The 12,137-nt window shown below is 49.4% G+C and overlaps 1 protein-coding gene across 9 annotated transcripts in view; it reads right to left on the bottom strand.

Moving 5' to 3' along the window:
• Nucleotides 1–1,945: 1,945 nt before the first annotated feature.
• Nucleotides 1,946–12,137, bottom strand: part of TNRC6A (trinucleotide repeat containing adaptor 6A) — a 104,955-nt gene continuing 94,763 nt past the window's right edge. For 7 of the 9 annotated variants that reach the window (XM_059415148.1, XM_059415151.1, XM_059415154.1 and 4 more), the window contains 6 exons: nucleotides 11,881–12,021; nucleotides 10,099–10,206; nucleotides 8,527–8,748; nucleotides 6,248–6,318; nucleotides 5,348–5,487; nucleotides 1,946–4,897 (listed from right to left, as the gene is read on the bottom strand). In XM_059415148.1, coding sequence (XP_059271131.1) covers nucleotides 4,522–4,897; nucleotides 5,348–5,487; nucleotides 6,248–6,318; nucleotides 8,527–8,748; nucleotides 10,099–10,206; nucleotides 11,881–12,021 — 1,058 coding nt within the window. In that variant the 3' untranslated portion in view covers nucleotides 1,946–4,521. Of the gene's footprint in view, nucleotides 4,898–5,347; nucleotides 5,488–5,684; nucleotides 5,811–6,247; nucleotides 6,319–6,871; nucleotides 8,091–8,526; nucleotides 8,749–10,098; nucleotides 10,207–11,880; nucleotides 12,022–12,137 lie in introns of those variants that run through there. The other 2 variants (XR_009407010.1, XM_059415155.1) reach the window with 2 other exon arrangements.

Below are 12,137 nucleotides of genomic sequence, written 5' to 3'. Positions count from 1 at the left end.
TATGGGCTCACGTGATCATAAAGGCTGATAAGTCCAGAACCTGCAGGGTAGTCCAGGATGCTGGAGCCCCAGGAAGATGATGCAGTTCAAATCCAAAGGCTGTCTTCTGCTCAATTCCCTCTTGTTCAGGGGACATCAGCTTTTTTGTTCTAGCCAAGCCTTCAACTGATTGGATGAGGCCTACCCACATGAAAGACAATTAGCTCTACTCAAAGTTTACTGATTTAAACATCAGTCTCATCCAAAACATCCTCGCAGAAATCTCCAGACCAGTCCTTGGCCATGCCCTCCCTGGTCAAGCTGAGGCATAAAATTAACCATCTCAGATTCCGTCTTGGTCATTCTGAAACCCCACTCTCAATCTGGATTTGGAACTTCCCGTCTACCCTCCCTAGGCTTCTGGTTTCCAGAAACCCTGTTCCCTGCCTCTTCCAAGCCTGGCTCCTGCGGGCATCTCGCACTCCCCTCCCCTGCCCGTGCTCACCTGGCTGTGCTCTCCCAAGGTCTATCCTAGGGTCTCTTTCAGCAAGCCTCTTTCTGGTGCAACCTCTTTCCCTACCGCCATTCACACACACCACCCAGCCGGCTGCCTTTCTAGGACAGCAGGATGGCTCAGACCCAGTTCCCTTCCCCGGGCTCCTACGAACTCTCCCCTCCCTGCGCACCACCTGACAGAGCTTGGGCTGGTCCTTGCGCCACGGGGGAGGGACCGATTCCGTTTGGCCTCAGCAAGTCTTGCACGGAGGGACTGCTCCCAAAGGCTGTGACCGGGGGAGGAGGAGGTCCCCAGGCCCCTTGTGAGGCATATGAAGGGCTGGGAGAGGAGCAGCCCGCCCTCACCAATGCGCCCGCCGGAAGGCTACAGGGCAGCGAGGGTCAGAAGTGCTGCTGGATGGACAGGAAGCCAGCAGGGCCCAGGGCACTGAGCTGGTGGGGGGCAGCAGAGTGGGGCAGGGGGTGCAGGGGTTCTACTGAGTGCAGAGGAATGACCCCCGGGGTGGCGATAACCTGAGAGATTTTTAGTCAAAGGAAGTAACGTTGCATCATGTGCAAATAATGCTTTGCCCGGGCCATGAGTTGGCTGTGTTGGGCCGGATGTCTCTCTCTCTCTCCCCAACTTTCTGATTTCCCCCTTTAACTTTTAACCAAATTGGACTGAATACACCAGAACTAAGGAAATTCTTATGTCCCTGAGTTTTTGATAGCTCCTGTTTGTGTATGGCAAGGGACACTGATTTTCCACATGGCAACGTGGCCAATTTTCTTTCACCAAGAAATTAACTTTAAAAGTTGGTTTTAAAACCTAGGAAGTGGGCGCCTGGGTGGCTCGGTGGGTTAAGCCTCTGCCTTCTGCTCAGGTCATGATCTCAGGGTCCCGGATCATCGGAATCTCTGCTCAGCGGGGAGCCTGCTTCCTCCTCTCCCTCTGCCTGTCTCTCTGCCTACCTGTGATCTCTCTGTCAAATAAATAAAATCCTTAAAAAATAAAAGAAAAGAAAAACCTAGGAAGTCAGTGGAAACCAGGGTGGTTTGGTGATGGGGTAATGTAATGAGGGTCCATGAGTTGGGTTCAGCCTATGGACTGCTCAGGTCCCAGGATCACCTGAAGTCTGTCTTTCCCTGTCAGTCGGCTGGACCGCAGGTGCACGTTCTCTCACGGTCCAATGGCCAGAGCCCACCACGCATCCAGGGTTGCAGAAGCCATGTGGCTGCTGTGAGCTGAACTTGGGAGCAATGCAAGACTGGATGTGTGGAAGTGTCTAGACCGCCTCCTGCAGGTGGCCGGTGACTCGAGGACATCTGGCTAGGGGAACATCGAGGTCAGAAGAGTGGCGGGGACAAAGGCCCGAGCAGCTGAGAGAGGTTATGGTGGACTTAGGAGTCATATGGCCACTTAGGGAGTAGAGCTGTAATGATTTAAGGATTAGGCAAAAATGAAAACCACTTTTTAATTTTTTAAATCAAACACTTTATTTTCCACATAACAAGCGCAAAAAACTCCCAAACACTTTTAACAATACAATTAACGCAGTTATGAATTCAATTATATACTACTCAAAGCCCCAAAAGGTCAATCAGCTTAACGTTCCCAACATTTCCAAACGTGGTTTTTCAAAGCTACCTTTGGTTTTTGGAAAAACCAGTATGGAAGTCAATATACATTGAATGCATTGAACAACAGTTGCTTATAGGAAGGTGTCCAACATTAGCTCACCCCTGGCAAGCCGGAGCAGGATCTGAAGTCACACACTGGGATACACACACAGGTTTTGCCCCCGAGCTCCCACGGTCAGGAGAGGGCCGTGAGGGGGGAGGAAAAGGCCGGTCCAGGTTGTGGCATTTTCTTATTTTGTAACAGAGGTATGAGAGTTTAACACTAGAACACTGGCAAGTCATTAAGCTTCATGTTCCAAATGGTCTCTTGCTGAGGCTTGAGATGGGCACAAATGGTGGGGAAGATGAAGTCACAGGAGAGCTTTGAGCAACAAGATCCCAAAGATGCTCAGAGAGGGTAGGAAGGAGCAAGCTACAGTTTCCCATCGTTCTCACATTATTTCAGGGTGAAATTGTGGAGAAGTTCGGATAGAATGTTCAAATATTTGCTTAGATTTGTACTCGGTTGCTCTATGAGGACCCTCATATACAGCAACATTGAAACGTTCATTGTAAAAAAGAGCGTACAAAGAAATTCACAAAAAAGAGACAATTAATGTTGAGCAGCCAAAAAGTCATGGTTTATTATATCGAGAGGGATTTCATAATTCAAACACAACCAAACTGTACATTTTACAATCACATTCTATTTGTAAACAGTTAAAAGCCACTGACTTCTTTTGCATCTTAGGACACAAACAGTTAGATCAAGGCAATGAAATGATGGCAAATTCTGCGCTGTTAAAATGTTTACCCTTGTCTGGCCCGTCTTCTTTGACTAAGCAAGCATTATAATACCATTTGTGGGCAAAAAAAGGGGGCGAGGAGGAAAACAGGTTTAAAAATGGTGTAACTCGTTAGTTTGCAACAACATTTAAAATTTTCTTTATACAACGAACAATTCTGTAAGCCCAATACCTTGGCTACAGTATGCATAGTTACTGATTTCGGCTTTAAGGTACAACAGTTCAACATTAACACAGTCACAGGAGAGCAGAAACAGAGAGAGCCACTTGATGGGGTTACAAAAAATTATCACCTATTGATTATTAGCAAACCATCATCACTCACTAATAAAAAGACAGCATCTGAAAGCAGAATGTCAACTCCAGCTTTAAGCATTTGTTTTTTTGTTTTTTTCTTTTTTTTGGCAGAGAAAATTCTTTAACAGAGCAATATGTAGTATCAGTGCTAAAAGTTGGGGTTTTCTGGTTTTTCCTATAAGAAACTACAAGGAGATTTTTTTTTTATTTTTTTATTTTTAAACTTTTTTTTTTCCTAACTGGGGAACTGGTTTTCCTGAGAACCATGCTCTTGGATTTAGGACAGGAATAGAAAACAAAAGAACATGGCCAAATGCTGCTCCTTTTTCCCAGAGATAGAAAGCATCTTGTAAATCATCCTCCATTGTTTTTTTTTTTTTTTTTTTTTTGTCTTTTAAATTTTTTTTAAATGATGGAAGAGTAAACATTTTTTTTTTTTTCTCAAAAAACAAACAAAAAAATCTGTAAACAAGAAGGTTCACCGTGAGAACCTTCAAAACAAAATGGAAAGCCTATTCAAAGTGCAGGGCCCGTCCTGGGTGGCAGGAGGGCTGCAAGTCACAGCTGTGGCCACAGTTTTTCAAACTGCAGAGCGAAATTCTTTAGTTTTAGAACATGAAAACACTGGTGCAATACTTTCATTAATAGTCCTAAGTCAGCATCAGAACTCGGTCTTTTAAACTCCACGACACCACAGTAAGGTAGGCAAACATCAAGGCATAGTAGAGAGCGCACACCTTTAAGAACATCCTTGAGTAAACATTTACACTGGAACAGCTGCCCCCCCATATTGCCGATTAGACGAGAGAACATCATTCAGTGCAAAGTTAAAAGCTCATACATTATCAGCCCAAAAAAATGGTTTTGCAAAAAAAAAAAAAAAAAAAAAAAAAAAAAAAAAAAAAAAAAAAAAAAAGAAAGAAAGAAAAAAGAAAAAAGAAAGAGAGGAGGAGAAAAAAATGAAAAAAATAAAAAGGGAAACAGCAGGTGAAGGACGGGGAGAGAAACAGGGAAGGGGCCGGGAGGAAAGAAGAAAAGAACCCAAAGGCTAAACATGATGAATATACACGAGTGAGCTCATTCTACACGGTTTAGCATGTATGGCGCTATTTGGGAGTGTAAATAGATAGATACCTTTTCACATTATAATATTGGCCTGCATGATTCAAGTATTCAAACTGATATGTTTCAGGGAAAACAAAGTGGAAAATGTGCAGAGAAGAGCTGTTCCCACAGGTGGCCCCTGGCTGCAGGCGGCGAGCCCAACTTAGTGCTCCTTTCTTTCGCTTCTTGAGGTCACAGTTCGTGAGTCTACATCTACACGTTACATGGACTCTCCACCCCCACCCAGGTGGTCAACAGAAAGAAAAGCATTAATGGGGGATGGGCTGCTAATTCCCCGGGGGTCGCTGCTGCTGGGAGGACCCCACAGGCTTGTGGAATAATGTGGGGTCCCCCAGAGTGAAGTGCCGTGAAGGTCTCCACAGTTAGTTCCCGACAGCCCAGCACCATTCCAGTGATTGAGATCGGTCCGGCTGGAGAACGAGTGGGAACAGTCGAGGGAGCCCAGCCGGCTCTGGCTGGACCCGAGAGACTGCCAGCCAGGAGAAGGGGTCAGAGACTGACTTTGTGCAAAGAAACGGCTGATCTCCTCTTCACTGGCAAACTCAGCAAGAATAGTAGTGTTCCCCAATACACACCTGGAGGGAAGAGACACGGGACGCAGTGAAGACTCAGGGCGTCTGAAGGGTCTGATTCGAAGCGAGGGGTGCCCCCTGCCTCTGCTCGAAAGCCAAGGGGGCCGGCAGCGGCACACGTGGCCCAGGGCTCTCTCGGACCCAGAGCCACACCCGCCCCACACGTAGGGCCGTGGTATCCAGATGGATTATGGCTTTTGGTCTCCTACAGGTGATCTAAGAGATTTTCTAGGGCCATTTTGAGGGGCAGCGCTTCTCCTTAGGAGGACTGACCTTGGAATCCAAGACAGAGCGAGACTGCCACCTCACGAAGCACTCTTACGGCAGGACTCTGAGCACCAGCCCAGGGATGACACACAGTGTCACCGGCTGTGCTTCCACACACAAGGGAACCCAAACCCTTCCAATCGCGAGGGCACTTTCCAGGTGGCAGGCACCAGATATCCAACTTACATGTGCAGAGACTTTTGTGCCTTCACTACCTCTTCTTTTGAACTGTAACGGACCAAAGCATTTCCATGTGGGAGGTTCAGGTGGAATGTTATCAGTGGGCCATGCTGCATGCACAGAGTACGCAGAGTTGAGCCATCGATCTAGGAAACAGAGCGTGGGGAGCCGCCGATTAGATGCGCCGCCACACGGACCATCGGGGGAGGTCATCCCAGGCTGGGACTCTGCTCCTCTTTCCTGCCCAAGGTTCTTCACTTCTGCTGCCACTCTTCACTGGGCCTCACTGCTGTGACGGGGTCCAGTGCCCCCCTCCCCACCTCCACTGCTCCCAGAGCCATACCTCTGTGGCCTCTAGACTCCGGGACATTCCCCAGATCCCCACTTCCTTAGTTAGCCATGCCCTGCTGTGGCTTCATGTCTTCTCTCTTCCCTGCCCTGAGGACAGGATTCATCAAGGCACTGCTCCCTGGGAGAGGAGGGGGTGGGCTCTTAACATCCAGCCTCCAGAGGAGGGGTGGTCCAGGGCCTAAGGAGATGTTCTCATCTACCAGGGCAGACCAGGGTTTCTCGACTGCAGCACAAGGACCACCTGCAGGAGAGCGCAGGCCTAACCCTAGCCCAGGCCTACGCCATCAGTGCCCCTGCGGTGAGACCGAGGCATCTATTTTGGTCGGCTGCGTGCACGTTTTATAGTGGAAACAAACTGGCTCAGACCACAGCCTGCCTGAAGCATCCAAAGATCACCTGCAAGATCACCCGCTGTGACTTCCTTGGTCCCGCCTTGACGCCTACTCGGTAGCACGAGGGAGGCCTAGGTCGAACCTCCTCTCAAACCAGACTGGAACCCTCTGTTCCCCTGTCTCCTGGCACATGCCTTTAGGCCAGGATGCCTGGTGCTCTTACCTGAGGTGTAAGGTTCTTTAGAACAAGCCAATTTGTTATTCTCCCTGAGCTGCTCTCACCCCAGCTGGAACCTAGGGACAAAGGACAAGTCAGTTTTCCTCAGCTAAGGCACGAAGGACATTCGGACAAACACATCTCAGTCAAGTGACCCCTGTGCGGGAGGAGCACGCGGGCCCCCGGTGCCCTCCCCTACCGTCCCCACCGCCTGCACCTCTGCCTGGAGTCACCTCGCCGCGGCTCCGACTGCCCTCACGCCAGAAGTCTGAGCAGGCACGACTTTCTAGGGCAGGTGGCTCTGCCTCTGGGAAGAGTGAGCTCGGACAGCGGCCAGCTTGTCACGGCAGGCAGGAGGGCTGTGAAAGGCCATATCCCTTTTCCATCTTTTCATTTATAAAGCTAAAACTATCTCAAAATGGCACCTCTGAGGAAAGGCCTCTGTGATTATCTAAGGTATGGTCTGATAACTCTGAATGCATGAGGGATTTAAAAGCTTGCCATCAGTGTCCATCGACAGAAAAATGGACAAGGAAAACGTGGCATATATATAAAACGGAGGAGATCTTGCCACGCAGAACATGGACGGACCTAGAAGGTACTGTATGCTAATGAAACACAGCAGACAGAGAAAGGCAAATACTGTACAATTTTACTTGTCTGTGGAATTAAAAAAAAAACAAAACAAATGAACAAAGCCAGCTCAGACCTATAAATACAGTGAAAGAACTGATGGTTGCCGGGGCAAGAGTGGGGCATGGGCAAAATGGGAAGGGGAGGAGGTCGTCCAGGCTTCCAGTCAGGGAACGAGTAAGACAGGAGGAGGGAAAGGTTTAGAGTCGGGAACACAGTCAATGGTACTGAACAGTGTGTGGGGACAGATGGTGGGTACGCTGGTGGCGAGCACAGTCCCGTGGAGACTCGCTGAATCACTGTCTGGAACTGCTATAACGCTGGGTCCCCACTGGACTTCAATCAGGAAGAGCCGGCTTGCAATCACTGGACACTTCTGTGTCTGTCAGGCTCCCAGGGAGCTCCAAGACTGGCCTTCCTGCTCAGCCCCAGGGCGCCCGCGCTCCCAGCAGAACTTGAGGATCCAGTCATTCCTGTGAGCGCCCGAGGTACGTCACCAACACGGCGGCGTGCCTGAGGAAGACGGCTCTGTGACGCTGCCTCCTGGTCGCTCCCTGCACTGGCTCACTCATCGCCGTCTCTAGCAAGGAGCGCTCGTGCTTTCCTGGGCGGCTCGCCTTGCCATATGTATCCTCTCTGCTCGGCCTGGCTGACCCTTACTGGGCTCCACCAGCCGCCGCGCGTGGGACCCCTGGGCACCAGACCCTCTCCTGTCACTGTGCTGCTACCGGCCACGTGGCTGGCACCAGATGCGCCCTCGGCCCGGGAAGAACCACTCACACAGGGCACCTACTACATTCATGTGCGGCTAGCAGCTTGGATCCTTTCTTGGAATTTAAATCACTCCCCGTCCCTTAAACCTTTCCCCCAAAGGAAACACTGCTAAGCTTTCTTTCAGCCGATCGCCTGCCTAAAGACAGGACACTGCTGTGAAGTTTGACTATTTTCAGGCTAGAGAGGAGAAAGTCAGCTCCAGTTCTGAGACTGAGGAGAATGAAGACTGGGACCAGATTTACTGGTAGAACTGGCAGACAGCTCGTTTGATCTGGGTGCGCGTGAGGGCGGGGGCACAACGCCAGTCCTAAGCCCGTGCGAGTCCCGCGCAGGGAGAGCAGGGAGAGAAAGGAGACGGCGCGGGGGGGAGGGCGGTCCTCCTGGGCATGCCGGCCCCGCACTGTTAACGGCCAGCACCCCCGTCCACTCTCGCACGGCCCTGCTGAAACAATACACGGGACATCACCCTAAGGATACAGGCCAAGCTGCCACCCAACAGGCCCAGCGGGGCTGCTCCCACCTTCCCCAGCCTCTCCGGGCAGCACGCTGCTGCCACGAGCAGGAAGTGAGCAGATGTTCTCAGGCTCTAGGAAACTTCGAAAGAGACAGGATATATCGATTACATTAACCCGACCGCTGGCTGTGTGTGTGGCTTTGGCCACATGTTTTTAAGTAAACCAGGTTTAATTCCAAGTAAATTTAAGATTCACAATTTAGAAACTGCAGAAGACGGCAATATGCTGGGAGTCGCGCGTCTAAGGTCGAACCCTACTTTATACTGGGTAATGCACATCCGTCTGTTGGACTTGCTGTGCGTACTTATTCCTGTTCAGCAAAGGAACCCCAAGAAACCATCACGAGCATCATGCTTGTCTTACCTGGGGTGTACCTGGCGTCAGAATTTCCCCATCCTCCACCTACACGAAGGGGAGAGTTATCCCACGTAGACAAGGGTGGCTTCTGACCAGTCAGTCCCGGAGGTGGGCGGGACGGAGCAGTGATGTTTTTAGGTGGTAAAGGGACCTTCCACAGCTCATGAGCCAGAGAGGTGTTTGTAACTGAACCAGGAGACCATGTCAATTTGGAATCACTATTTCTGGCTACTCACAGGGGAAAAAACACAGTGGGCGGGGGAGGAAAATAATGCTTTTAGAAAAGAGAAAATGTAAGGACAACACCCATTCTCCCACAAAAAGCAAATCAACTAAAAAGAAACCCTATTAAAAATCCCCAACTCAAAACTGCCCCCCAAAAGCCCCACAAAAGCCAAAAGGAAACTGCTCCCTTGACTCAAAACACTCAAACCATTTGTTATTAACAATTTTAAGACTCATGAAATTCCTAGCCCAGTGTACAAAACTATACCACAATGGAAATCAGAACAAAACAAAATACACTGCTTTCAACTGCTCTGAAACAGCACCTGGGAACTCCTTATCTTTAGGACCATGACCGAGTCACTCGAGATCGTCACATAGGTCATTAAATAGATCTTAGAACTCTCTGGTTTACACATGGGAAAAAGGACCACAAAAGTAGCCCCAACTCAGGAAGTCCTCACAGCGGACGCTCACCGGGCGTCTCTCTGTGCCGAGCGCCAGGCTGCCGGGCACTCGGTGCATCCTAGCTCTAATCCTGACACACATCCTACCGAGGTCAGAGAGGTTAAGCAACTATGGGTCCCGTGCACAGCCAGGATTCAAATCCAGGCCTGTCTGGTTTAAAAAAAAAAAAAAAAGGAAAGAAGGAGAAGAAGAAGAAAGCTCACTTCCTGATGTGTCCTGCCTCATGGCAATGGGGGTGTGCAGGGATCAGGCACATGGTAAACTTGTTCAAAATAATCCTACCAAACCATGAGGGGGCAGAAGTGGATGGAAGATTTTTTAACTTCTGTCACTGTCCATTATGTTTCTACTTGATTTATAAAGTGCACCTCCCTTAAGTGAGTGAGACTCAAAGTGGTGGGGAAGCCTGGTCACCACACAAGCTCTCACTTGTCTCCGACAGAACAAGTAGAGAAAACTCAGTGTGGTCGTAAGCAGACAGCAGTCGGACACGGCCAGAGCTCCCAAGTATGGGATTGCTTTTCTAGCAATTCCAAGGTCAGGTTTCCTACACTTTACAGAAGTATCAGTCTGCAAAGGATAGGACATTACCAAAATAAAAGCTGCTTCATTTGAGAACTGCTTCCAATGAAACTGCATTTAACGAACTGGCTCTCAGACGAGAGAGGGAGAGGGACTCAGTGACAGACTGCGGGCTCTAGCCGATTTTAGAAAGGGACAAATGGTGTTACAAGTATTTTCCCAGGCTCAGAAACATATTCTCCTACCTCCAGACTAAGAATACTTCCAATAAAGAGAAGAGGGTTCCCCACAATAGCCCCCGCCCAAGGTGCGGAGTACCCCATTCCTCTGACAGGGCCTCAACAAGCCCGGGACAAGGCCCACCTGAAGTGCTTTGTGCTGTGCTGCTGAGGGGAACGTTGTAGTTGGAGGCACGAATGGATGACCAGGCACTAGTTGAAGGCAGCGTGGTGTTCAAGGATGAGGAGGACCCTGCGTGGGGGAAGAGCCCAGTCAGCGATCCCCAGAGCAAGGGGCATGGCACATGGAGAACATGCAGGAGCTTCCCGTGAGGCTGCGATCCCACCGCAGGCCACAGGAAAGAAACAGATGCTGGGGTCCAGGCGCGGTGCCCACAACTGCACCTTCCTCCATGCTCATCGTTCTGACTGCGGCTCAGGGAGGTAGCTTCCCTCCTCTGCCTGACACTCCAAGACGACGCTGGCTCCGTGTCCCAGTCCAGGCTCCAGAAGGAGGCCTAGTTCCTCCTGCCCCCAAGCCCTGACTGAACTCCAGGGACAGCTCACCAGACCACCCCCTGCCCCCGGGGTACCCTAGTACCAGCAGGTCCTCACCCTCCATCACGCCCCACAGCAGCCTCCCAAACCAGACTGTCCCATTTTGAATCGCCCTCGCTCTCTGGCCCCGCCGCAGGCTGGACTGTCCTGGGGTCTGTAAGAGCTCCAACCCGGCCTCCCACGCCGACGCTCTGCCAGTCGCTGGCAGACCGTCTACCCTCGATGGCAAGACTCCACTCAAAACCTTCAACGGTTCACGTCTTCTAACACCAGATCTAAACTCCTCTCCTGACCAACGATCTTCCACAACAAGAAGTCCGTCTCTGCAAGCCGCAAGATTCTTCCACTATCTACACACACGGCTGTGAGACTCTACCCTTGGCCCTGTCCCCGCTGTTCTGCAGCGAAAGCCGTGAGTACTTTAGCTACTTCTACACAGTGGTCGGTTAAATTCAGCCATTTTCGAATGAGGAGGATTCTTTCCTTGCCATTGTGATATGGCGAACACCTGTTAACAAAATCACACATTTAATGTAAAATGCTCTTCGGATCTTGTTATAAATTGTCTAGAGGAATAGGAAGATGTAGGTTTTGAACAGAAACAAAATATTTTCTTTCACTCCCCTCACCTTCCTTCAGGGGCATGCAGAGACTACTTCAAATGCCCGGGGGAGGGAAACTATATGGTAGGTGGTAGGACGACTGCATTTGATGACCCATTAAAAAGTGCATCCGAGGGGCGCCTGGGTGGCTCAGTGGGTTAAAGCCTCTGCCTTCGGCTCAGGTCATGATCCCAGGGTCCTGGGATCGAGCCCCACATCGGGCTCTCTGCTCTGCAGGGAGCCTGCTTCCTCTCTCTCTCTCTCTCTCTGCCTACCTACTTGTGATCTCTGTCAAATAAATAAATAAATAGAGGGACCCTTCAAATGGTCTTAATTTTTCACTTTCAGAGACAAAGAAAGCTAAATTGGTTCTTCACATGGAAGTCCTTTAAGAACAAGAGTGTATAAATGAATGATAACATTTTTTATAAGAAATGTCCACTTCTTAATAATCACAACACTGAAACTTGTTATAAAGTAGGTAACAACCTTTCAGTTGCTACTATAACTCCTGGAAAGCAAGTATTTGTTGGTACTTTGAGTTAAGTGAATATATGTGTAAACCATATCAAGTGACAATAAATCCTCGTCATTTTTAAAGTGGCAAAGAATCACCTATGGGAAAATTGAGAATTCACTTTTTATTTTCATGACTTCCTTGGATGTCAGGTGCTGCGATGGGCTAAAAGTTTCTCATCCTGTGAACCATTCTTAAATCGCGTCAGCCAGTGTCTTTCAGAAATTCGGACCTGTACCCGCCTACGTACCACTGTTCCTGTCCCTGAGGTGGTCAACTTCCCGCACAGTATTAATTGAAAGATTGTTTATGACACTGCCAGGAGTGACGTAAGGGTCAGTTTCAGGGTCAATGTTTGGATAACCTTTCCATGGTTCACCAGGGCGAAATTCTGGAAACAAACACATAAAATTAGTTTGGGCTTAATCATCCATCACTTAAAGATCCATTATTAAATATCCAAAACTTGTTTTCCTTGTGCAATTCTCAAATATTTTCCAGTTAATA

Source organism: Mustela nigripes, chromosome 11 (assembly GCF_022355385.1).
Source record: "Mustela nigripes isolate SB6536 chromosome 11, MUSNIG.SB6536, whole genome shotgun sequence".
Taxonomy (NCBI): Eukaryota; Metazoa; Chordata; class Mammalia; order Carnivora; family Mustelidae; genus Mustela; species Mustela nigripes.
The sequence above is the reverse complement of the archived record's forward strand: the minus strand, read 5'-3'. Positions and strand labels throughout refer to the sequence as shown.